This window comes from Simochromis diagramma, unplaced genomic scaffold, assembly GCF_900408965.1.
Source record: "Simochromis diagramma unplaced genomic scaffold, fSimDia1.1 OVJJ01000208.1, whole genome shotgun sequence".
Classification (NCBI taxonomy): Eukaryota; Metazoa; Chordata; class Actinopteri; order Cichliformes; family Cichlidae; genus Simochromis; species Simochromis diagramma.
Genome location: NW_024386789.1, coordinates 1,770,733 through 1,796,181, shown reverse-complemented (window position 1 = coordinate 1,796,181; position 25,449 = coordinate 1,770,733). Strand labels below are relative to the sequence as shown.

The 25,449-nt window shown below is 44.3% G+C and overlaps 1 protein-coding gene across 4 annotated transcripts in view; it reads left to right on the top strand.

Moving 5' to 3' along the window:
* The window catches only part of bahcc1b (BAH domain and coiled-coil containing 1b), a 67,056-nt gene that overhangs the window by 14,997 nt on the left and 26,610 nt on the right, over nt 1-25,449 (top strand). For all 4 annotated transcript variants that reach the window (XM_040023251.1, XM_040023250.1, XM_040023249.1 and 1 more), the window contains 6 exons: nt 17,014-17,172; nt 21,251-21,361; nt 21,581-23,578; nt 24,262-24,373; nt 24,942-25,135; nt 25,261-25,401. In XM_040023251.1, the coding sequence (XP_039879185.1) occupies nt 17,014-17,172; nt 21,251-21,361; nt 21,581-23,578; nt 24,262-24,373; nt 24,942-25,135; nt 25,261-25,401 (2,715 nt within the window). The remainder of the gene's footprint in view (nt 1-17,013; nt 17,173-21,250; nt 21,362-21,580; nt 23,579-24,261; nt 24,374-24,941; nt 25,136-25,260; nt 25,402-25,449) is intronic.

Sequence of the window (25,449 nt, the reverse complement as noted above, 5' to 3'; positions counted from 1 at the left end):
TTGAGATTCCAGATATCCAGACTCTCCATGCATGTCCCTTATGGGGTTTTGACAGACATGATGGGCATAGAGGATTGTTGTTTAGAGATGGGGGGTTGGTGTATGTATGTGTGTTTGCTTGGAGGTTAGGATGCGGGTTACCTTTGTCCTTGCCCCCCTTAGAGATCCAGAAAGCTGTATGCCTGGCCCTAGGCCTCAGCACAGGGGGTAGATGTGATGTGGAGCTGGCCATAGCAGGGACAGGAGGGTGGAGGGGGAGCTTTTGACAAGGGTTTGTTTCAGATCTTTGTGAAGACACCCTCACTATTTCTTTATATGTATATATATATATATATATATATATATATATATATATATATATATATATATATATATATATATATATACACACAGTCTCGCAGTATCAAACTGAGTATATCACTTAAAAAAATCCAAAATGAAAAAAAAAAGACTCCCCTCATTCTCCCCTGCTTCTTCATATCCTGGAAAACCTGCAATCCATCAATTTGCTGAAGCCTCTTATTTAGATCAGCATGGTGTCTGCTTGAATATGGTCGCGCTTGACAAGGTGATGGAATGACAGACGCATACCAACGCCATAAGACTCAGCCCACATTTGATAAAACCCCACAATGATATTACACAGGCGTTTAGATTACTGATAGGAGCAGTGGGAAAGCCTTTGTCTCTGTCTGTCTGTCTTGCTCTCTTCCCCTCCCATTTTCACTGCTTTGCTTTTTATTCCAGTCCCCCCTTCTCTTTCTCTTTCTTCCCCTTTCTCTGATGTTAGCCCCTGGGCAGTAGTTGTGCAAGTGTATATGTGTGTATGTGTGCGTGTGTGTACATGTGTGTGTTTGCGTGTGCGATTAGGGTTAGGTTTAGCCCGCAGAAGCACAGGTGTGCAGTATTATGGAGGGCGTGGCTGCTCTTGTCATTGAACAGGTGTGTTACTTCCCAGACAGCAGACGGTTTTTGTTTACATGATTGTGTACGTGAACGAGTGTGCATTTGTGTGACTAAGTAATGCAGGCGGAAGGAGTTGACATTCATGTTGTGTGTGCACACATGCAGCTGCACAAACGCACAAACACATATACACTTTGAAGAACGTTAGTCTTAAGCTGCTTGTTTTTTGTGCTTTAAAACAGCAATAAACCATAACCATAATGTCATAGACTAGATTATCTCTCTGCCACTTCTCACTTTCTTTTCTCTCGGTCGCTCTCGGTCTTTGCTCTCTTGAGCTCTTTCTTCAGCTTATGCCCCCTTTTCATCCCAGCATTTTCCCTTTCCTTCTCCCCATGTTCGGTGTTGTTAGTGAAACACAAGACCCTGTAGTTAAATTCTGCATATCTCTACTACAAATGCCTGTAGCTGTGCGTGTGTGTGTGTGCACAACCATCCAGTCCATTCATCAGGAGGCTGTCAGTTATATCTCTCTCTTCCCTTGGAAGTTTTTTGTCATAGGCTTTGAACGTTGCGGCAGCACAGATGAGGCACACCCCTTCACCTTACTACCTGCACACACCTTGGCGCACAAACAACCTGCACGGCGATGGAAGGAGACGGCGCGTTTGTGCGCGTACGCATGGGTTTGGTTTCTGTCCATGCTTGTGGAATTAAAGGCCTGTAGTTACTATAGAGTAGTGTGTGTGTGTCTAGGGTACTCATTATGTTTAAAGGCAAAGGGAAGCCCCGTAGATAGATAAAGAAAGAAAGGCATGTGAAAAAAATAAGGGAAGAAATGATAGATGGATGGAGCCAGGGAGGAGTAAGGAAGAGGAGGAGGAGGAAGGGGGAGGGTAAGGGTGTGAGGGGGGTAGATAGGCTGAATGTTTCCACCTGGTTGGTAATCCAGTCAGATTACCACCGCCTGACAGCACCCACTGGCCGTCACCCCCACCGACTCCCCAGCCTGGCGTCTCCTCTGCTTCTCAAGAGTGTGAGTGAATGAAAGCGATAGAGAGGAGATGCTAGCCTGTCCCTGCGAGTGTATGTGTCTGTGTGTAGGATGAGTCAGCAGTGAGCGAGCCCAATCACCCCTTTCCAACACCACCCACCAATCTCCAATCCAACCAATGCAACCCGGGGTGTACAGGGGGCACATCTAGGGTGCAGTGTGCAAGACGGCCCCCTGTGTGGAGGAGACAGCTGGTCTAGGCTGCGGCCAGCCGAGCTGCGACTGGATTTGGTGAGGAAGGAGACGAGTGTAAACTGTCAATTCAGTTCAATTAAAATAAAAAATAAAAAAACTGACTGACCCACTTTGTGTCATCAGCACTACGCTACACCGAGTGACCGTAAGTGCATAAGTGAGTAGGAAACCACTAGGGAAATTTTTCTAAATATATGTATTTTTGTTGGATAATGTACAATTATTTTCCTTTTTATAAATTTCACAACAGAAAATATATTATATGTGTTAAATAAAATCAAAATAAATTTGTGGCGATTTCAGTGCAAACTGGGTGAAAATCTACAATATTTGACTTTGAGTAGAAAAATAAATTCAAGTGTAAAAAAACCATTGATTCCAGTTAAAGCTCACTCAGCATTGCATTTAAACACACTGGACTGGGCTCTGGAGTAATTTTAGTGTGTGTCATCATAACACAGACACACACACGCTACACACACGCTCACCATTTTCTTTTCAAAATTGCATTTTACATACATGATTTTTGGTCTGCCTCAAAATATAGCAAATCCGATTCCCCACCCACATCAGCGCTGTGCACTTATCAAGGCGTGAGATTAAAATATGCAGCAGGGCCAAAGAAATCACTTAAACAAGCCTGACTTTTTGGAAATTTGTTGACACATTAAAAGCATTAAGTCATTAAGTAAGGGCCGGTAAAGTCATTAAAGGCATTTCCATTACAAATGAGACTCTTGTGTATGCTTTGATATTTCAAGCAAACCGTGGCGCGTCATTTAAATATATTCCACAATAAGGTCAAATTGACCTCGGAGTAACTGTGGCTGAGATTTAAGGCGTCTAAAAGGTCACATCAGTAGAAAGGGGAACTGAATTAAACAAATTAAGGAAAAATCTTTTGATGTTTGAGTTTGGAGTGAAGCTTGCATTTGTTCTGAAGTTGCACTTGCCACTGTGACAGGAAGACTTTTGTCTCATCTCCAACTCTCCTCCAACACGAGAACAGCTGCTTATTGTCGGTAGCAGTGATTTGAAGGGTGTGGGGTGCGTTTGGTTGCGACATCTCCGGGGTGTGAACACACACCACCATCTGATGATTTGATGTGTCATGAAGTGAATGGAAAGCGCCAGACTTCCTGTGTCCATGCGCTCTTTTTTTCCTCTTTCTCTGTCACTTGCTCCTCTTTCCTCTTTCTCCTTCTTCTTCTTCTGTTTCTCACTGGCCAGGCCTTTTGCCCCCCCCCCCCCCGGTCTTCCTCACCCCTCTTTAATCGCACGCCCGCCCTCCCCTCTTCCTCCTTCTGCTTTCCTCTTTCACTTCCCCTTCACTATTGCATTTGCTCCTCTCAGCTTCTCGAGTGGTGCTCCAGCCCTCCTTCCTCCTCCTCCTCACAGCCATGGCCCCCTTCACCCCCCCCCCTTTTCTCTCTCTCTCTCTCTCTCTCTCCTCTCTTTTCAATCGATCCCCCCACCTCTTATATCCATCTCCCGTCTCTGTCTAACTCCCCACACGCCCATCGCCTCCTCACGTTGTTAGCAGACCTTCTCTCAGCAGTCCTCCTATTTCTGTCTCAATTTCAGCCTGCTTCCTCTCCCTTTTCCACATTGTCTCATTTGTTTCTCCCTTCTCTTCTCTTCCCTTTTCCTTTCCTTCCTCCTCACCTCCTCTCCCCCACCACTCGGACAGTTGTTAACGGGCCCGTCCCGGTGCTACTCGGCCCGTGGCCAACTCACTAAATCAGAAACGTTTGGAGGATTTGGCAAGAGGGAGTGAGAGCTCAGTGAGGCGCCTTTGAAGTCAGAGAAACGAGAGAAAAATGACATTTTAAACAGCCCGCAAAACACAAGGCTAAAACAGCTTCTTACTCTGTACAGGAAGACGGGGGCTTTGTATGTGTGAGTGAGTGTGTGTGTGTGTGTGTGTGCACGTGCATAAAAAACAATATAAGTTGTTCGCCGTTGTGGCTCTTATTCATGACATGACTGCATGAAAAAAGTCACCACATATGTGCAAAGAAAGTGTGCAGATGCTGTAATTCCCAGCTATTTTATGGCCTCTCTCCTCTTCAGAGGGGTCAAGGCAGTTCCCTATTTACGCAACATGACAGGGAGGTGACATCACTTAGCAGGGGGACAGACATGATGTCACAGTCTCGGTGGATCCACAGGTCTGCACCCCCTGAAAAAGCAGTGTTGCAAGCACCACGGCAAGGTAACCCTTATCAGAACGGCTACGGACACCTGAGACAGGCCTCTGCTTTTACCCTGTCTCGGGGTCACATTTTGCCTGACTCATCGTCACTTGAGCTGACTCGTTTGACTCAGCCCGGGCCCTTTTCTCAGCTGTTGTGTTTTGCTTCTCCACTCGATTCATTTCAGCTCTGTTTGGCTCATTCATATTGTAATGGCCTCCATTCAGGCGGGTCTATGTCCAGTTTGTTTTGCTGTCAGGGCTTTAGATGGATGGCGGTGGCCCGAGGTTCATCTGGAGGTGAGGTTAAAGGAGGCAGAGTGGTCGGCCTGCCGCCTGAATGCAGGACCCTTCAGTGTTTTTCAAGAGTCAAACTGCTGCTGTCATACAGATTGAGCAGATTTAGTATTTGGTGTGAAATACAGCTAATGTGCTCCTAAACAGGAAATAGGTACATATTTGTGTGTGTGTGTGTGTGTGTGTGCATGATTGTGAAGGAGGAAGAGAGTAAGAAAAAGAGAGAAGCAGCTGTGTGGAACAGCATGGATCGTTACACAGTGACACACATGAAAGCATTAAGTATATTCAGGAGCCTTTGTTGAATATACATGGAGCTGTGTGCAGCTTTGTGTGTGTGTGTGTGTGTGTGTGTGTGCGTGTCTGTGTGTGATGGGAGAGGGAGTATCCTCTCCCATGCTCTTGCCCGAGCTGAGAGTAGTGAGAAAGAAAACAAGAGTGAGAGAGAGCAAGGAGGAGGGGGAAAAAAAAGCAAAGATCCGTCATCAGTCATTCATGGCTAATCAGTCTCGTGGGACGTGCACAGTACACACACACACACACACACACACACACACACACTCTCACACACTCACACACACAGTGCCAAGGCCCTAATCCTACAGGGACTGCTCGTGCCTCTGTGTGTGCCTGTCTAAATTTTGGATCCAGGCTGATTAAAAGCAAGCTCTCCCTTTTTTTCCCCCTTTTCTTCCCTTTTTTGCACGTTTCTCTCTACCTCCACTTCCCTCTCCTTCTCTTCCTGTCTCCTCTCCTCTGCATCTTTGATTGCCGGTAAAGTGTCTCTTCTCTTTCTCTCTGTTTTTCTCTCTTGTCTCTTTAATAACCACCTACTGTCTTTTCCGGTTGTTTTGATGTGTGTTTTTGTAATGTTTGGAAGCATGCATGCACGCATAATACAAGGACTTCTTTGTGTGCGGATGCTCACATACGTATGGCTTTTTTTCTCTTTTTTTGCTTTTTTGCTCTCCATGTGTACACGTCTGTATGAATGTGTTGCTTTCTCAGAAGCTCCCAGTGCTGGCCTCGCTGTGTTTTATCATTTTGCTTAACTTGTGCAGGCTCTGTCTTTTTTCAAATCAAATAAACGTTAGTGGAACAGATATTAACGTTGCATCCAAAGCTAGACTACAAAATACTCAATACAATTCTGTTCAGAAGGGCAGAAAAGAAAAATTAGAAATAAGACATATATCTTAAATAGTATAATCCTACATATTTCTATATATTGTTATATATATAAAAGAAAGCATGAGAACAAAGAAGCAGCCCTGTGTTTTCTTTTCAGTTGTGGCATACTGATTTATTTTGCTGCTCAGAAGGCTGCAGTTATGCCAGGATGTTTACCTTTTTTTCTGATAGGGGATTTCTCAACATGCAATGTGACGTTGAGTTTGGTGTGAAAATTCTTCTTTTAAGTCTGTGCAGTTTTGGGCATTCAGGGAAATAGTGAAGTGCTGAAGACACGACATGGCTTATAGCCTGGATTTATCTTTTTCTTTTTTTATTGTGATGTGAGAAATTATTCAGTGTTTTCTTGCAAAGAGGATTTTTTTTTTGCACCATCTTAAAAACAATTTAGCAAAATGAGCATTTTTTTTTATTATTATTATTCTTTTTAAAAACAGCATTGTTCATTTGGTTTCCTTTTACTAAAGCGTTATAGGCATTTCTGTCAAAACAAGGTAACATCAATTCATCACCTTAACACTATGCACAGTGATGCTCTGTCATTCTCAAAGGTCCAGTCTGGTCTAGGAAAAAACCCAAGTATTGCTAAAAAAAACCCTCAAAATTCCATATATAACAGCTAAGAAATAATTAATTGGAGCGATCCAATAGCCGAGTGCTCAGGGGACATCCCAACTGAACATGCACCCCCCTGAGCATTGGATTTCTGGTTAATAATCCCAGTGGGATGACTATTTCCTGGATGTCATACCTGTGCTCTCTCTTCTGCATATTCAGTTTTTTCTTAAAACAAACAAGCAAATCATAAAAAAAGATTTTTATTATTCACAGATTTGTTGCAAATTATACCTGAACAAAACTGCATTATTTGGGTGAACAGCAATAGGCATGTCTACATTATCCCAGAACAATAAATAAAAGTATTGTTTCAGATCTAACTATCAGTTTCATTGTTGATTCTCAGAAAAATCCATGGTAGTCTAAAACCTTAAGGTATGTCATTTAAGATCAGGTAAGACAGAATAAAGTCCAAATTTAGGATGACATGTAACCTAATAAATTTGACATTTTTGCTTTACAATTAACAAATTAGGACTTGAACTCTTTCAGCTCTGTGTTTCATTAAAATGTTGATGATTGATGGGCAGATGTTATTCATTTAATCTGCACATCTGCGAGTTATTATTTGCTGTTGTGGAGAGACACATTTAAAAAGTGCACTTTAAATCTGTGTACATTTTAATCTCATAACATTTCAAGCGTGTTTTTCCTGACGTTGGGGATCTTTATTGGTTATTGTTATTTTTAGAGATTTGTCTGTGATACGTTCATAAATAACGTATGAAAGCTGAAGTGATTGGACTCTTTTGATAAGGATTTTTCGTTTTTAAATATCTGAATCGTTTTTAAGCAAATGCCAAATATTGGCACGTAAGGATTTTCTGCTTCTTTTTGCATTACCAATTAAATTTGAAGCTTGAAGGTTTTGGCTGCTGGTTGGAGAAAGCAAACAAAACAGTTTTCCCACAGTACGAGACAAATCAAGAAAATCTGGCAACCTAATTGATGACAATAATAATCAATAGACTCTCTAATCTGAGGTTTCTTCCCTTTGGTTTTTTTCTACCTTCATGAGTGTCTTCATCTTTCCTTATGTTTATATTTCCCCCCTCCCCCTCTTCCTCTTCATTTCTTCTCTGTGGATCGCTCTAATAATCTTTTATTCCTGTGTAAATATTACAGCAATGAGGGAATATAAAGAATGGAAAAGCCGTGCTGAAATAAGGTCAGACTGGGTTATTCTCACCTGCTTTCTCTCTCTCTCTCTCTGTGTCGCTCACTCTCTCCCTCGCAGACTCCCACCCTTCTCGCTCGCCCCATCCTCTCCTCTTCCTCCCTTGTTGTCTCTCTCTCTCCCTCTCTCTCCCTCGCATTTGCCGTCTGCTGATCCCGCTCCTCTCTCGGCATTCAGTCTCCTCTCTCCCTCTCTCACACACAAACACACACTGACTTTCTGACGCCCACACACACACATGCGTGCATTCATTCAGTATACTTTGCAGACACGAGCGTACGCACATGCACATATACACACAATGACACCTGCACGTCGAGTCGTTGAGGGTCTAATTTAAGTAAAGTGCTTCTCTAGGAACCACAACCCCTCAACTCATGATGATGGAGGGTGATACGGCACACCAGAGTCGAACACACACACACACACACACACACACACACACACACACACACACACACACACACACACACACACACACACACACACATAGTTGCGCAGACACATTTCCTCCAGTGATACTGGGATATGAGTCTCAGTGGTGTAGGACTGAGGAGAGCTCTGCAGATGGCTTGCAAGTAGCATATTTCAAAAAATAATGTGATACTTGATCCCTGCTGGGAAATTCACCTTTTTCTGGGCTGCTGGCAAGATCTGACTTTAGGGTCAGTCGAAGCACTGGCGGTAGCAGGTAGGGATTCAGTGTCTCGCCAAAGGACACTTCAGTAGGGTGGATGCTTGCTGACATGGATGTGGTTAAATCTGGGTCTGCTGGTTAAAGGATGCTGTCTTCCCCTCTGCAGCCGTCCTCCTGCTTCGCTTCTGCTGCGTAGGTGTGTTTGTTTCCACTGGAGTCTGTGCTAACTTTAGATGAAGCGGGATTGTGCTGCACTCCTGCTACAAATCTCGGGCTGCGATCTGTAACCTTCATAGTAACATAAATAGATTCAAGTCTTAACTCCAGCCTAAGATAAAAGGAAGAGTATTTGACATGGCTTACATTTATTTCTACATCACTTAAAATAACTAGAAGCTTTTCCTTCTCTTAAGTATTTTTTTTCCACATTTAAAACCAGCTGTATACTTTGAAGTAAGATTTTGTTACCGATTTTAGATCACACTTGCTAGTATTTCCTGTAAATTAGAAATTTCTTTTTTTGATTGGGGACAGAGCTGTGGTATATTATCAATTCTTTAATGATCACAAGCAAGTGTAGATACCACAGTCATGGTTATTTACACATCCTCTGGAAGATATTAAGCAATAAAAGCTTGCACGTGGAGTCATGTGTGTATCTGGCTTCCTAAAAATGTTAAGTTGATAAACTAAATATATATATAAATATATTTTTCTGCAAAAGAAATGCTCTGCTCTCATCAGCAGCTCATTATTTGTCCTTATATATAAATAAAGGTATACTAAACAGCCAAAACAATAAGCGCAAAGAGGCTAAAAGGGGAGTTTTGAGCCTCCCCTTTCATCTACAAGCCGCATAGGATGCATTGTTAATGTACAATACTGAGTGCTTCAGAGGATCTAATACAATCTAAATACTGACCTGTTGCCTCGCACAGCTTTGACACATTGTTTACTTAAGGTTGGATTTCAATCATATTTGTAATCATAAATTACTGTTGATAAGTAACAGGGCTGCGGCACCAAACCACAAGTGTTTATTAAGGGCAGCGTCTTAATGTGTTATATAAGGAGTGAGTATAAAGCGCTAGGTGTCAGAATTTAATTGTGTCTTAACTTCAGCAGATCGCATGATTGGATATGACTTGATACGAAGAAACACACTCTGCTCTCAGCTCACGGTGCTGTGTTTTCTGTTAGACTCACTCTTCCTGGCGTCTTGACCCCCAGGTGTATTTAATCCGCACACAGGTCCATGCAGCTTCGAATCATTATAGCCTGTGTATGTGAATGTGTGTGTGTGTTTGCTGTAGCTGGAGGCTGAATGGACCACAGAGGCGTGGCACGGACATGTCAGACTGGATGACGACCAAATCTTCCAGAACAGGCTTCTTCACTCTATACCAGAGCTGCAAAACCACTGTGGTGGTAACTGTGGGGAGTTGGGGGTGGGTTGGTGCTACATACACATCCCTGTACACACGCGCGCACGCACACATGCGGAATTGCATTATTGACCCTCACCGCGGGCTTTCCTGAAATATCAGCAACCTTATGCTTTTGATTAGTGTATGTCTGCATGTGCCTGCACATACCATTTGTGTTTCATTCCGACCCAGGCAGCAGACCAGTCTCATATGACCCCTGTTCTCCAAATTCCCATGTTTTCCTTAGTAAAACCTGGAAAAACTTACTCTGACAGCCCCGCCGCCAAACCCTCCCCATCCACCCTGCTTCCTAAGAATCTCTCCCGTTGTGAGTTCCTGTTCTTCGAAGCCATATATGGTCCTTCCTGCAGCCGCGGGTGGGTGGGTGTGTGGCGTCCAGAAAGTCTGTGGTCAAAAGCAGGAACATTTTCCTCTTTTCTCAAAGTTTAGCGGTGCGTTTGTGGACTATGTTCGCCAGTGGAAAAATCGGAACAACTCCAGAGGGTGTGCATGTGTGTGTATGTGCGTGTGTGGGGGCTCGAGCCGGGGTGGGGTAGGCAAGGTGCAACGTTTTCTTCTCATTGTTCATTTAATTCTTCCAGCTTTTGATTTCATTTAATCTTCATGGAGCAACAGCCAGCAGATTCGGTGCTTTTTCTTTTAGGATACTTGCTGTTGTTGGATGTTTAAATACACACGTGTAGGTGCTGTGAGATAGGAATGTTGCTACAGCAGTGAATGTTCAAAGATGGTAGCAGAGAGAACGTGTGTGTATCCACGTGTGTGTGTGTGTGTCTGTGCGTGCGTGTGCGTGGATGGCGAGGCTCTAGTCCGCAGCCTGGGAGTCAGGCTTTGAGCAGTGCTGTTCATAGTCTGCTGATTTATGCGCCTCACAGGGAAATCTCTCATTTGTAGCTCTTTCATCTCATTTTTCCCCTCCACTCTTTCTCTCTCTCTTTCCCTTTCTCTTCCTCTGTCCTTTCTCTTCTTCCCTACGTAATGTGATTCAGTGCAGCTGCTCGTCCCAGGCGACATGCCATGCTTTGCTTGCACACCCTACTCTCTCTAACATGAATGAGTCAAGAGGAATCGTTGATGAATAATAAGATAGAGCAGAAGGAAAATGCTATCTGGATCTAGTCGAGCAAAAGAACTCCTTTTCTCCCCTGAACATATTCTTTGTAAGCACCGCTTGGGCGCTTACTCACACATTGAATGTGTTTGTGTCCCCAGTGCCATAATGCTTTTATGGACCTGCGTGCGTGTGTGCGTGTATGTGTGTGTGTGTGTGTCTAAGCGCCTTCCACGAATGCCTTGTTTGAGTAGCCCTGTCACTTGTGCAATTCCGTGGTGTCAAAACAGATCAAAAAGGTCTGGCTTGACTCCTGGCCCTAAACACACAGACACACACACACTTAGATATACACACACATGCACATGCACACACACAGACTGAAGGCTCAGTGCCAGGGCCCTTGGTGGTTGGAGGCTTATGAAAGGGTCGGACTGACGAGAGGTTGCCAAGTGTACGGCAATAAGCGTAACAGCCAAGCTAACGAGAGTCAGAACCTCTGACACACGCGCGCACACACACACAAACAGACACACACAGAGTGCAGTTTCAGGCTCTCGAGTTCTTTCTGCGAGTGACAGTATGTGTGTGTGTAGATGTGCATGTAGGAAAGAGTTCAGTATATCAGGGGGAGCACAGAGGCTTTTGTTAATTGGCAAATGTGACGATACAACACAAGAGGCTATTGATCTTCCATCGGATGGAGATTGATTTAACTCATCATCCTTCCAGGTGTGTGTGTGTATGTATCGATCACCAGCAGTCCATTCAGTGAGATGCAACAAAGAATATACCTCCATCACTTTATCTGTGTTTGCTTCTTTTACCACAGGACTTTTTTTTCTTAACCACTTGCAACAAATCTACCTTCCTCTTCCCCTCTCTCGCTTCTCTTCTTCATCTCCCTCTTCTTCCTCTTTCGAAGAGTGAGAAACCTTGGAATGTTCTGTCCTGTTTCATGCTTTTGTTTTTGTTTTTTTCACAGTAAACTTCATCAAGCGCTCTTCAGTAGCTGCCGAAGCACACAAAAGAGGCTGCAGAGTTATATCTTTTCTCACTTTTAAGCATTTTCGTCTGAATTGACGCATTATATTGCATATAGTGTAACTTAATTGGTTTAACAAATGCCAAAGCAGATCTTTTTATAACGTAAAAAAGAGAAAATAACCTTGATGTTTTGGCCGCATTCCTTCATCAGACACTTGCCTTGGAATTCTCCATGAAAGGGTCTATGATGTTATTGTTTCTAAACATGACTGCCAAGGTTTTTAAGTAGGCCTGATTGGTTGATCCTTGATTAAAGCAGTCACGAGTTCACCTTTTTTTTTTTCCGAAAAAAAAGGGCATTTTCATTGTATGGTTTGAGTCAACATTCCTCTTGGTAGCGTTTAAAGGTTCCCCCCCTTAAATAGGCCCATACGATCACTCTCACTAGCAACTGTGTTCTCATTTTTAAGTTCCTTTTCTGTCATTCTTTATGTTTATATATATATATATATATATACATTTTTCCTTCTGGAGAGACAGCAGTGTAGTGGTGACTGTGACCATAAACGATGGTGTGTAATCCTGACATTTATCCTGCTGAATTGTCTTGCTGGAAATAAAACAACATATATATATATATATATATATATATATATATACATATATATATATATATATATATATATATATATATATTATATATATATATATATATTATATATATATATATATATATATATATATATATATATATATATATATATATATATATATATATATATATATATATATATATATATATATATGTAATTTTATTTTTTGGGCCCCATGTTATCCACGAGAATACCAGAAATATGCCAAGCCACAAAAACCTGCCCAGAAAAGTAAGGCACATATCCAGCCCCTTTTTTTCTAAAACAGTGTTTAAGTGTTTTTGAGTGGATTTTCCCCTCAGCAAATCACATTACAGTCAATCATGAATAAACTAAAGCAGATTTTGCTCACTGTAAGTACAGCTGCCTGTATTACTGTGAATCGAAGCTGATTTTTATTACTTTGGATTGTCAACATCGGAGGATTCGCTGGCTGTGTGTTTATACACTTTTCCAAGTTACAATGCCAACTCGGAAAAAAATGGGAGGGATATGAATATGTTTTCTACTTTAATTACTGCCATGGAGACTTCATGTAGCTATCTACTTGGTTGGGAACTTCTATATGTGGCAAATAACACATGCAAACACAGAGATAGGTGGTATACAATCCTAGTATCACTGGGGGTCACAATGAATATTTGAATAAATGGATATTTGCAGCTGATCAGAAGATTAAAAGCACTGATGAGTAGCGTCTACGCTCCTTCATCGACTGAGGCTAATTCAGCATATTTGCATTTGTCTATTGGTGTTTCTGCTGAGAAAAAAGGGGAAACTCCAAGTGGATGCAGCGGTGACAGATGGAAAGGGAATGTGTGGATCAGGATAAAACAAAGGCGGAAACGCAGGCCAGGAGGAGAGGAAGAAGGGGAGGAGAAAAGAAAAACAGGGACAGAAATGAGGTTTATGTTAGTGGCTGGCCTCTGAGATGATTTTCCATATCAGCAGGCCAGAGAGACAGAGTGGGCAAATATGATTTTCTCCTCAACTCAACCAACAGAAAACAGACATAGAGGGTCAGGAGTCAGGTGACAGGAAAAGGGAATAAGGGGGGGAAAAGAGGAGAAAAATGAAAGTAATGAGTAAATGGAAAAAAGATGGAGAGATGGGGGAAGGGCAGAGATCTGATAGGGGTTAGAGATTAAAGAACAGCTGTGGGAAGAAAGTCAGGAAGGAATGCAAAGTATTTACATTGCTAAACTTAAATCACAGCACTACTATTTGAAATAGTCGCCTAAGCTTCTTTTTCATTCAATACAATTTTATTTTGTGGCCAAGATTTGTGTTTCTTTTTAAAAAGCCCATTGCTCATGTGAAAGTTGTCTTTCTTTTCTATCGTCTGTTGCACTAGACTTGATACAGGTAGCGTTATGTGTGCATCAGTGTGTATTTGACGTGTCAGTGTCAGTATATGTCTGTGCGAGAGTCTGCATTGCCAGGGGCCTTGAGAGCAGCCTTACACGAGCTGTGTTTTATTATGACTGGCTGAAAAGGCCGCTGATCTACATTTGTACAAGAGAGGATTTGGAGGGAGGGGGGGGGAGAAAAAGAAAACACTGCAACGATCTGCTGTGAGAGAGGAGAGCGTGCGCGAGAGGAGGGAGGAAGAGAATAGGGGAAGATGGAAAATGAAAGTCTCGAGTGTCTTTTTCGTTTCCTACAAATTTATTATGACTACAGAGGCTGCGGATATCAAAAGCAAAAGATGGAAAGATTTCGACTTTTAAATATTCTGGCTTGTGTGTGTGTTTGTCTTGATCACTGTGTGTGTGTGCGTGTGTGTTCTGATGCTTGGGATCCAGCTGTATAAATAGACACACACACACACACACACACACACACAGATTTGTCTTTTAATACTCGCTGCTACCCCATCTTGCTCTTGACTTATCCCAATACCCTCCCTCTTGCATGTGTGTGTGTGTGTCAGAGACAGATTGGCAGACAGCTAAAGGCACTTGTGGTTGTGGTTGTTAGGGCATCGGGACGTCGTTGAGGTGAAGGTACTGTACGCGTGTGTTCCTGTGTGTGTGTGTGACTCAGATGTGGACTGTTGTGGTTGTGGTAATTGCCTCTGATGCGACGCAGCGTTTATGAGTAACGACCCAACCCACCACCTCTCTCTCTCCCTCTCTTTTTCTCTCTCTCTCAATCCCGTGACTAATTACCTGATTCCCTGTGGATTTGTTTCCTCCTTCCCCTACAACTGTTCAGTTTGTTCCACTAAATGAGAGCATGCTGATGAGCCAAACTGAACTGAGTCTTCTTGCTCAGTTTGCCGAAACTGTTACAGCATGAGATTAGACTTGCACTCAGTTCCGTGTCAGAGCTGAACTTGGTTGTGACCCCGTGTGATGGTTTATGAATGATCAAATCTTTTGAAGGTGCAGAGCAGGCCCAGCCAACCAAATATGTGACCGCAAGAGCAGACTTGTGCTAAGACATGAGATCGAGTTCTATAAATACTGTACCTCTGGTTTGTCTCTTGTTGATTCGTTTACTAGTGTAGGAAACTTGAGTTGAGGAATCTCTTGGGAAGTTGGGTTTGCATCTTTGTTCGATTTTTCTGCGAGGAGTTGCAGTGAGTCGGCGACATGTCATTTCAGCAGTTTTTGCAAACCGGTGTTTTACTTGTAACTACCTAATGACTTCTATCCCGCCACTTTATCCCTTTAACGCTGATTCTATGCTGGACTCGTTGCCAACCGTCGACTTACAGCTCAGTACATGATAACGGGATTCTCACATTACGTCAGCAGTGAACACACGTGGCAAAGATGGAATTATGCCTTAGCTTGTAGGCAGCTATTCAACAGGGGAAGGCTCAGGTAATTGCGAGGTTAATTTGTTTATGCTAGCACATATAACACCACCTCACGATGATTCGAGTCAGCTAACCAGTTTTTTTAAATGTTATATCTTAAAATTCTCGTTCATGTTTGTACTTGGATGGTGCTTGTTCTGATCACAAGTGGTGAATGTAGCTTAGCTAAAAATTTAAGCTAAGCTACAAGCTAACCTAAGTGCCTCAAACTAGCTTGCTTCTAATGGCCACCAGGAGTTGACTGTATAGAAGTTCATGAGAATATGAATTTGCCGCTCACGTGATCTCTTAACTTAATACACACTTTGTGGATGAGTTTATGATCTTGGTTGCTAGTTTTAAGTTTTACTGAATACAACGCAATGTGCGGTTTGTAAATTATGTCCCCTCTTAGAGTCAGAAAGGAGGATAAAGCAGCATGTGCTTTAGGGTGGCTGTCTTATGCTTGAGCTGTCTTTATGCAATGAACGTGCAACGTCCTTTGGTTTCTCAGTCGCATCCCACCTCGTTTGTCAGATCTGATCTCAGAAGAACAAGAGAATGCTTCAATATTTCTCACTGTACTTCACTCACCAGCTATGTCCACTTTCTATTTGCAGCCTATGGTTCTGATTCACACAGGAACAACCAGTGGAAACGCTACATTACCACATCTTCTATGTTGACCACGTGATGCACATCTACACCAAAAAAAGCTTTGGCATAATAGGAACAGGCGTAAATAAATTAATACATTCACACAGTTGTGTGATTATTTTACCCCAATCATACGTGGTGAGATAAGAAGTCAGACCGCACTACAAGCCATGGTTATTGTGGTGCCTTTATTTGCATATTTTGTAGAGACTTTAGCATGTATGTTCGTGTTCGTGTTGTAATTAAATGTATATATTTAGCACTTTAGGCTAAAAAATATTAGAAGTAATATTAACACAGTTTGCAGGGCTCAACTCTCGGGGTTTGTGTTTGAGTAAAAGATTTAGGGGGTAAGAAAATGTTTAGGTGTCACATCAGGGGGCTGGTTTTTCATGCAAGGTCAGCTTAAATTCAGTAAGTGGGGCTTTCACAGTCACTTGTGTTAGGCGTTAACGCTTTTTAAAAATTCTCTCCACCAGTGGGAATTAGGCACAACACCACTTCAACCTTGCAATCTTTTATTTTATATCTCGTCTTTCACTCTGCTACATGATAGCTATTTGAAGAATAACAGCTAAAATTGCCTCCCGGTGGCCCGAGTCGTTCAGCTGTCTCAGTTTGTCATTTGATGCTAATTCTGGCTAAGACCTGGCATCAAAGTAATGAAAATCATCTAAGGTTAAAGGTATCATCTTTGATTAAAAAAAATAGTTTAATGTCACATTCATGCCTGAGACCCCCATTCTATACTCATGAAGATCAAAATGGAATTCCTGAAGGTTTTTAGTGATTGTAGTTTTAAAGAAAAAAAAAAGATCTGTGTGTCACATGGTAAGAGGAAAAAAATAATCAAAATTGGAGGACTTCCATCTGCAGTGCGAATGTAGCCTGAGGGGATTAATTTCTCCTGGGCAGGTCAAAAATGAGTGTTATTATTATTTTTCTCAGCAGTAGTCAGTAATATTAATATGTCTGCAACAAACTACATCTCTTTCTTGGCACAAGGTAAAATCAAAGGCGTTCTCAAGTGATTTACAGTCGTGTGTGCTCATTGGCACCATAGCAGAGTCCCCATGACTCCCCTTCCCCCATTTATTCCCCTATCATTTCTCTAACCTCCAGGCCCTCTCTGTGTCCCTCAGGTGCCTCCTTCATGGGTTCATTCCTGGCTAGCAGCCTCGGGTCCCCGTCCTCCCACCCCACTCACCCCTCAGGACCTGCTGCCTCCCCTTCTTCCCCCTCCTACAGGTCTGGACCCCATTCAAGCGCTTCCCCTATCTGGTACCCACATTCGCATGAAGGTAAGTTTCACACACACACACACACACACACACACACACACACACACACACACACACACACACACACACACACACACACACACACACACACACAGGAAGCAGCGCAGAGAGCTTGGGTCTCTGGTTAATCCAGGGTCTTGGTTTGGGATTAGATTGTGATGGAGCCATTAAGTGGTTTAACCAACACTGAGCCGAGGCCAAACACGTGCAGCAGTGATGCCTTAGATCATAGGTGTCAAACTCTGGCCCGCGGGCCAAATTTGGCCATACCAAATTACTATTAGAGCTGGCCTACTGGTATTACACAGCTAATATATATATTGTTTAGTATTAAGCTTTGCTTGTTCGATATTCAGTTTTTCAGCAAAACGTGTTTGAGTCCATAAGAAAAGATTCATTCTTATATCTGGAGGAATAAATATGTTTCAATAAATATTAATGTTAGCCCGCGACTTTGTTCCAGTTTTGAATTTTGGCCCACTGTGTATTTGAGTTTGACACCCCTCTCTTAGATGATGCTACTTACGGAAACACACACACACACACACACTTCTTGTTCTGTTTGTTAGCAAGCATGCGGTTTTGTGTTTGTGGCTGCTTTCTAGTTCACCATGTTCAAGCACCGTGTCAAAAACTGATGAGCAACCAAACTATTTCCCTTCTCTCTGGCCCCAACCCATAAAACAGGCCACACATGCACACTCAAACCTCAACACAGCGTAAAAATAATGTTACAATCAGAAATTATTTAAGAAAATTCTTCAGGCTTTCACCCCTCCTCTCTTTTAGGAGGGTGACCCACCCCCGGTAAACACACATAATCACACACTGAAACTCACCCCCATTTCCAGCATCCTCTCCCTTTCCACAACCCCTCCCCCTTCTGACCGCAGCCCCACCCTCAGGGCCCCTTCTGGGCTAACCGACCTCCAACGGCCCCCTTCCTGATCAGACACACACACACAAAATGTGCGCATCCACACGCATCATGTCCTCTTTTCGACTGTTAACCGTTTGTGGTGAAAGACTGAGCTTGACTTAGTTATCTGTCCCTTTCAGGTATGTGTATGCATGCTGTGTGTGTGTGTGTGTGTGTGTGTGTGTGTGTGTGTGTGTGTGTGTGTGTGTGTGTGTGTGTGTGTGTGTGTGTGTGTGTGTGTGAGAGAGAGAGAGACAGAGAGAGAAAACGAGACAGAAAGAGAGAGGATTTCTCTTTTTGACAGTGAGATGGGTCAAAGAGATAACTTCAACAGAAAGACAGTTTCCGCCACAGGCTGCGTTTCTTAACTGACTGAAAACGGCCAGAATCAGGATTTCACGTTTCACTACCTTTTCACTAACTGATCGCTGGTAAACAGTAACACACACAGTGATGTCCCCTCAAACCACTGCAGATGAATTAAACAAACAGCCAGTGCTGATGTCGATATCATAAAAAGCAGTGACCTTTAACCAGCTATCTGACACATGCAATTATAATTTTTTCACTGCATTTGAACACTTTTAGCACGTGCATTTAATGAAAACAATAGACTGTGTACCATTCGGGTATGGTTGTTCTACTATCCTGATCTTGTCCTTGCTGACTCATGGATTTCAAAGCCCATTGTGTATGTAGTACACCTGCACTATTCCTGCCAAGACAAGCCAAAACGCCTACTGTAAAAAAAAAAAAAAAAAAAGGCCTCCTCTGACTCACTTTACCTGCCAGTGATGCCACTAACTACTTGAGCAAACAATAGCAAGCTCATACATTTGTCACTTTAATTGCCTCTAACCCTTACCTTTAATCACTCTGAACCAGGAGAGTAAAGAAAGCAAGCTCGGCAAAGCAAAAAACATCCCCTTCCCTTCCTTCTCACACCCTGCTGGCGACCAAGTGTACAAACACCGAAATTTAATTTGGACAAACATGCCGCCTGTCACTCACGCTGGCGGTACACTTCTCCACTCTGCCCCGAGTTTATGTTTTAAACACTAGACAAACTCGCAAGAGCTGGGTTTTTACCTTAAGGAACTTCTCCCGGTGCCTCTAAAGACTTTTGTCTGTAACCACTGCCTCACTCTCAGCTCGTCTAGCTGCGAAAGGACTGCAGTTGAGCCCTAAAAGTGAGCCCCGTGTGAGCTTCTGTCTTAGTTCAGATTCATAGAAAGAGTCAGAGGCAGGACCTGAACGGAGCAGCAGTGAAAGGAGGCTAAGAATGTGTGTGCGTATCAGACGTATTTTGTGTGTGTGTGTGGCTCAGCTTTGATGTTTGAGCACACACACTTACGCAGGAGTGCACGCACCCACATGCACGCGCACACACACTACAAATGATTGTTTTTAAGAATTCAAGCCAGGGAGCTCCGGTAGGCAGTCTGCCAGCTGGCCGGAGTCCAGAGAGTGGAGTGTAGCCAGCACGGAGAGAAGAAACCTGGCCGATATATACACACACACACACACACACACACAAACTGACACACATAAAGTCACAGATGAGACATATTACCTCACACCCACACCAATACACACAGACACTATTATAGCCCCTTGTGCGCTTGTTTTCTCCTCTCCACATCTATCCTTGTTTTTTTCTGTCATTTCTCACAAGCTCATCTCCTTACTTCCCCTTCCCCGTCCTCTCATCTTCACCATCTATAAGTCCTCCACTTCCCTTTGACCCCCCCCCCCCCCCCCCCCCCCCCACACACACACACACATTCCCCTCTCCTCTCACCATACGCCTCACAGCAGCACCAGATTGGGGGGCTTTTCATATCGACAGCTCTGTTTGTCTGGTGTCTTTTTTTGGTCTCCCTGTTCATTCAGTTGCTCACCTTTCCTCCCTCCCTTTTTTCCTTTCCTCTTGCTTTTTATTCCTCATCTAATTTTTTGCCACTCTGCCCCTCTGCTGTCTTTATTCCCTTCGCTCTTGTTTCTCATCCCCCCCACCCCTCCTGAGTTTTATCACTCGTCATTACCCGGGGGATTGCCCTTAGATGGCTGATAGAGCCTTTTGGCTAATTGTTGCCATTTAGATTCACTGGTTGTTAACCAGTCAGAGTAATCACACACACACAAACACACACACACAGGCACACACATACACACACGGGTATGACACATTTGTGCATTTACACTGCAGCGTGAACACAGAAAGCCCCCTCCTCCTGACACACACACACACACACACACATGCTGGATGCAGTGAGGGGGTGTTGGTGGTTTTGCAGTGTGACTGTGGAATGCGTAGGATGAGTTTTTATGGAGTGCTGTTTACTTTGGCCACCGCCGTTAAACTTTTAACGGCTGCCAATTAACAGGCCGGCAAGGACACTCTGTGGGGCATGAAACCAGCTGCTGGAGAACACACACGCATACGCAAACAATCCCAAGCCATTTTTCTCTCCACAGTGCTGAGACATGCACCTCTTGTATGGTGTGTATGCGCGCGTTCATGTACCTATATGGGATTGTGGTTATTTTTGTGCATTTTCTTTTGTTTCTCCCATCCAATAACACCCTTCCCCAACCATATACACACACCCACAGTGCTGTTCACCCATCAATGCATCCAGCCACCCCCCCCCCCCCCCCCCATCAACACAACCTCCAAGACCTCCTCTATCCCACGATGCAGTTCAACGTCCTTGAAGACGAGGAACAGAGTGAAACGACCATTTACCTCCCAGTGACCTCATGGGAGGACCCCGTGTGTGTGTGTATCTGTGTGCGAGTGTGTGTTTTAATGAGGGGGTGGGCTGTTCAAATGCTTCATAATGTTTGTCTTGGGTTTGGGAGAAAGAGCAAATTCCATTCAGTAAAATGCTGCAAACACTTGGCAGTAGCTGTCGGCTGTGGTTTTTGTCACCACTTTGTCCACTGTAAATAATGTCAACTCATCTGGCATGTTTGTGCGAAAGTGCATTTATGGTGAAAGTAGCACTAACCGGACATGTTTTTTTTTTCCTGCATTTTCCAAAATGGCCCCGTTCCATGATAGATTGTAGAGATAAACTGTTTGTTTAGAGGGCTGCTGAATGTCAACGCTGCAAAGAAACATCAATTCTTTCGTGCTCTGCCTCCCACTGACAGGGTACCCCAGCTATTCAGGAAGTCTAGCGTCTCCTTTTCTCCCCATGAGTCCCCTGGATCACCATAGCAACAGCCTCTATGGACAGCACCGCTTCTATGAAACTCAAAAAGGTAGGTGTGTGTGTGTGTGTTCATGAAAAAAATAGCTTTTTATATACAGGGCATCCCTAAAATGCTTAATCAGCATCACCACATGAATAAGACCACCTAGACACTCAGAGTCCAGTTATTCAACATGGCAGTTTCTTGTCTCTTTTATGCAGAAATCATTGTAGGAACACATTTTCAACCCTAAAGATCTATTTTATCCTCTATATCTTGTCCTTTTAGATCACTTCTACCTGAGAGGCCTTCCTCCTCAGCCACCTCTTCTCTCCACCAGTCACAGCCTTCCTCCGTTGTCCAGGACCGCTCCAGGACACCCACTTGGCTCTTGCAGCCGGGAGACAGACAGCGGGGGAGTTGGTGGCAAGAGCACCAAGGATATTGGCGAGAAAAGCATTTCGTCTGTGTCAAAGGAAAAGGAGCGATCGAGCAGCAAGGAGAGGCACCAGGAGAGCAAAGACAAACTTAGTCATCACCATCTTCATCAAATGAGCCCTGCTACCACTCCGTCTGGCCACCACCAACAAGCTTTCCCCCACCCCGCCCTTCTTCCTCACCTCAACCTCCAGGGAAGGGAGGAAGACCACAGACATGCTGCAGAGCGGTATAAAGAGTACAGAGACAGTGACTCGGGCAGTCAGGGAGTGAAACATATGAGTGCTTGCAAATTGTCCGTTGGCTCGGGGGCAGAGGCTGGCTCTCGAGGAAAGGCGGGAGCACTAAGTAGCTGCGGTGGTGGTGTGGGTAGACCTCTATCTGGAGGCAGCAGAAGGTGCTCAAAAGATGGACCTATAAATGGGGAGATGAGGATCAGCGAATCCTCGACTTCCTCATCTGAATGTATGAGACGGGGGACGGCTGCAGCGACAGCAATCTTGGCACCTCCAACTCCCCACTCAGTGGCTTCCTACTCTATGCCTCCCCCTCCTCCGCCGCCACCACCTCCTCATGCCTTGCATATGGGATCCACGGTTGCGGGAGGGTGGTTACACCATGCCCATCATCATCCTCATCCTGAGTTTTACTGCTCTCCCGCTCCCCTCACACTTACGCCCTCCAAAGACCCAGTATCCACACCTGGCAGGGAGGCAAAGGTCATTGGCCCGACTTATGTGCCCTCAGTGGGGCCATTGGGGGACCTGGGCGCTCCAGACTGTCGTGGAGCAGGAGGAGGCGGGAGAAAGGCAGATGATAAAAGTGGAGAAGGATCTCATGAAAGTCTCTCTCATCACCTTAGTCAACTTAGTAGCTGCCAGAAGAAGGACAAATCGCAGCAACACCAGCAGCAGCTGGGATACGGCAAGGCTGACAAACCTCCTGACTGGAGTATGCAGACGCAACACTTCCACAAACAAGGCTCCAACGTCAATTCTCAGTCAGAACTGAGGTCTTGCAGCCTTGAAACTTCTTCGTCCTTCAGAGATGTCGAGGTTGTGGACGACGTTTACCGACCCTCGCTTCCGGCAGATGCCCAGGAGAAAAAGTCAGGTGAACAGGGCTTATCAAAGAATTGCCCCGATGCTAGCACTTCTCCCTTGGGGGACTGTTCCCACTCAGTTTCTGATGGGAAGATTGGACCGGGAGCAACACCTTCAAGGGAGGGACAAAAGGTTGCAAGGATAAGGCACCAGCAGCACAGTAGCCACGGAGCGTGTGCAGAAGACAGGGGGAAAGACGGAACTCAGACAGCACTTTCATGGGGGGCACGAGGGGACCACCAAGAGGACCAGAGAAAAGGTTCGGTTGGTAAAGGTGAAGTAAAAGGGCTGAGCAACAAAGCTCCACACAATGATCCCAACCAGCCACATTCGCAACTGCCTCCACCTCTGTCCTCCTCATCTGCCGACAGTGAAGGCAGTGCCATGAAGAACCTAATGAACTACAGCTCCCAGCAGCCTTTGCTTCTGCCACAGAGGAGCCCTTTTGGAGGTCTAGGCTGCCTCGAGCAGGGTGGAGACAGATCAGAGAAGGGAGACAGAGGAGGAGCTAAAAGCAGCACCTCCCAGCAGGACCCTCCCAAACAGTCACTCCCTCCTCGCCGAAGCTCCGCTAACGAGGGGCAGAAAAGTGACAGAGGTGGAAAGGAGGCAGGGGAAGCAGGAGAGGGGGAAGTTCGACAGCCTCCAGTGGGTATTGCAGTCGCAGTAGCCAGGCCCCCCCATCGTTCCCCAGACAGCACCCCTGGCCACAGCAGGCAAGGCAGGGTACTGCACAGCATGAAAGGTCAGACATCATTTGTGCTCTGTGCACTGAAAATTTCAACATGAGCCTACATTAATGGAGAATATCAACAATTAAACACACAAGAACAGCTGATGGTGTTCTTGATTCACTTTGACATCTGATATCTTTAGAATGACTCCAAAACCCTTCCACACTACTTATCATTTAGCACGTTCAAGAAGAAATTTATTACAAAATAATTTCAGGCAGCAGTCCCCAATCCCCGGGCCACGGACCGGTACCGGTCCATGAGTCGTTTGGTACTGGGACGCGAGAGTTGAGGCTCGGGTGTGAAATTGATGGTTTTCAGGATTTTTTTCAGTTTTTAGCGTTAACTCGGTTTCCCTAGGTCTTTTCCCGTGTGTTATGAATAAATCTTCTTCTTTTTTGGTACCGGTAATGGTTTTATTTTGTTGTATTTATCCACGACACTTTAAAGGCCGGACATAAACCAGTCCGTGGCGCAAATAAGGCTGGGGACCGCTGCTTTAAGATATATTTTGACATAGAATATATGGGATACATTAAAAGTTAGCAAATTCCATGTAATCTATGTAGACCATGTACTGTCTTTTGCTGTGCATTTATTTCCTATATCTGGTTGGAAATTGTTTACATCATTTGATTGTACATAAAAGTGCCGATAAGTTATATGTTTCTTGTGCTGTATTTGTGTAATTCAGGGGTGTCACGCCCTGTGTATCCTCTTGGTCGGGAGGCTGAGGAGAGGAAGAGGATCAATGAGGATCAGATCGGTCTTCATCACCTGGACAGAGACAGAGAAATGATCATCAGGTACTCTTAAACACATATTAACACACACACACACGCATGCACACACAAACACGTACGCACACGTTCACACACTAGCATCTGTTCATTTTTGCTCTTATCTGATAAGCTGTAGTTCTTTTATTCTCGGCTTCTCTCTTCCAGTCTGAAGCTGCGCATCTCTTCTCTCTCATCCCCTCACTCCATTTACTCTTCTCACCCTTTGATGTGGTATTTCTGTACACCCTCACTCTCTCGCTCTCTCTCACTTCTCTTCTCTCTCTTTCTACCTAAGATGAGATGTGGTGCATTAATGTTACGGGGACTAATATGGATGTCTCTGAAGTATCGGGCTCTTATTATGTAGTCATATCAAGGGAAGAAAACATATAATGAGAACTCATAGACCAGGCACAAGGTGATGGCTGTTCCTGTTGCCGTCACATTTCCTTTTTCTCGATGATTATAATGGCGGTAGTGGTAATGAAGATGACAAGGATGAAGATAATGATCATAATGACAGTGATGATGGTGACAATAAGAGGGATAATCAAGATAATGACAAAGTTCATACCGCCTACTGCCACGACAGGGAAAACAAGGATTGCATGGAGTTCGCCAGGATCCACCCTTCCAGCAGCTGCCACGGGGATCTGACCTCTCACCTCTTGGTCCCCGGAGGAGCGAGCCAGTTGGGGGCTGATCCCGCTGCACATGCTCACCCAGCTCACCGCCACTGGATGCAGAGAACAGGAAGTCCATCCCTCTGGATGGGGCATTCATACAGTGAGTAGAGATCTAACTTTATACCTTCAGCTTGTTCTGTTCTTTTGATGCCCTCCAATAGACGGCATAAAGTTATTTCTTTATTTTTTGTTGCAATTCCAAGTTGCTATATTTTTACATTATAGGTCTGAGTCACGTGGGAATGACTCCAGGGTTTCCTCCAGGTCTTCCCAGCACTCTGCAGCCTGTCTTGGGGTCGCTTACCCAAGACCCTAACTCCCCACTAATGGTTCTTCCAACAGAACCAGGGCCTCATCACCACCTTGGTATGCTAAGCATCCTCATACACACATACTCCTCCTCCCCCTTTTCAT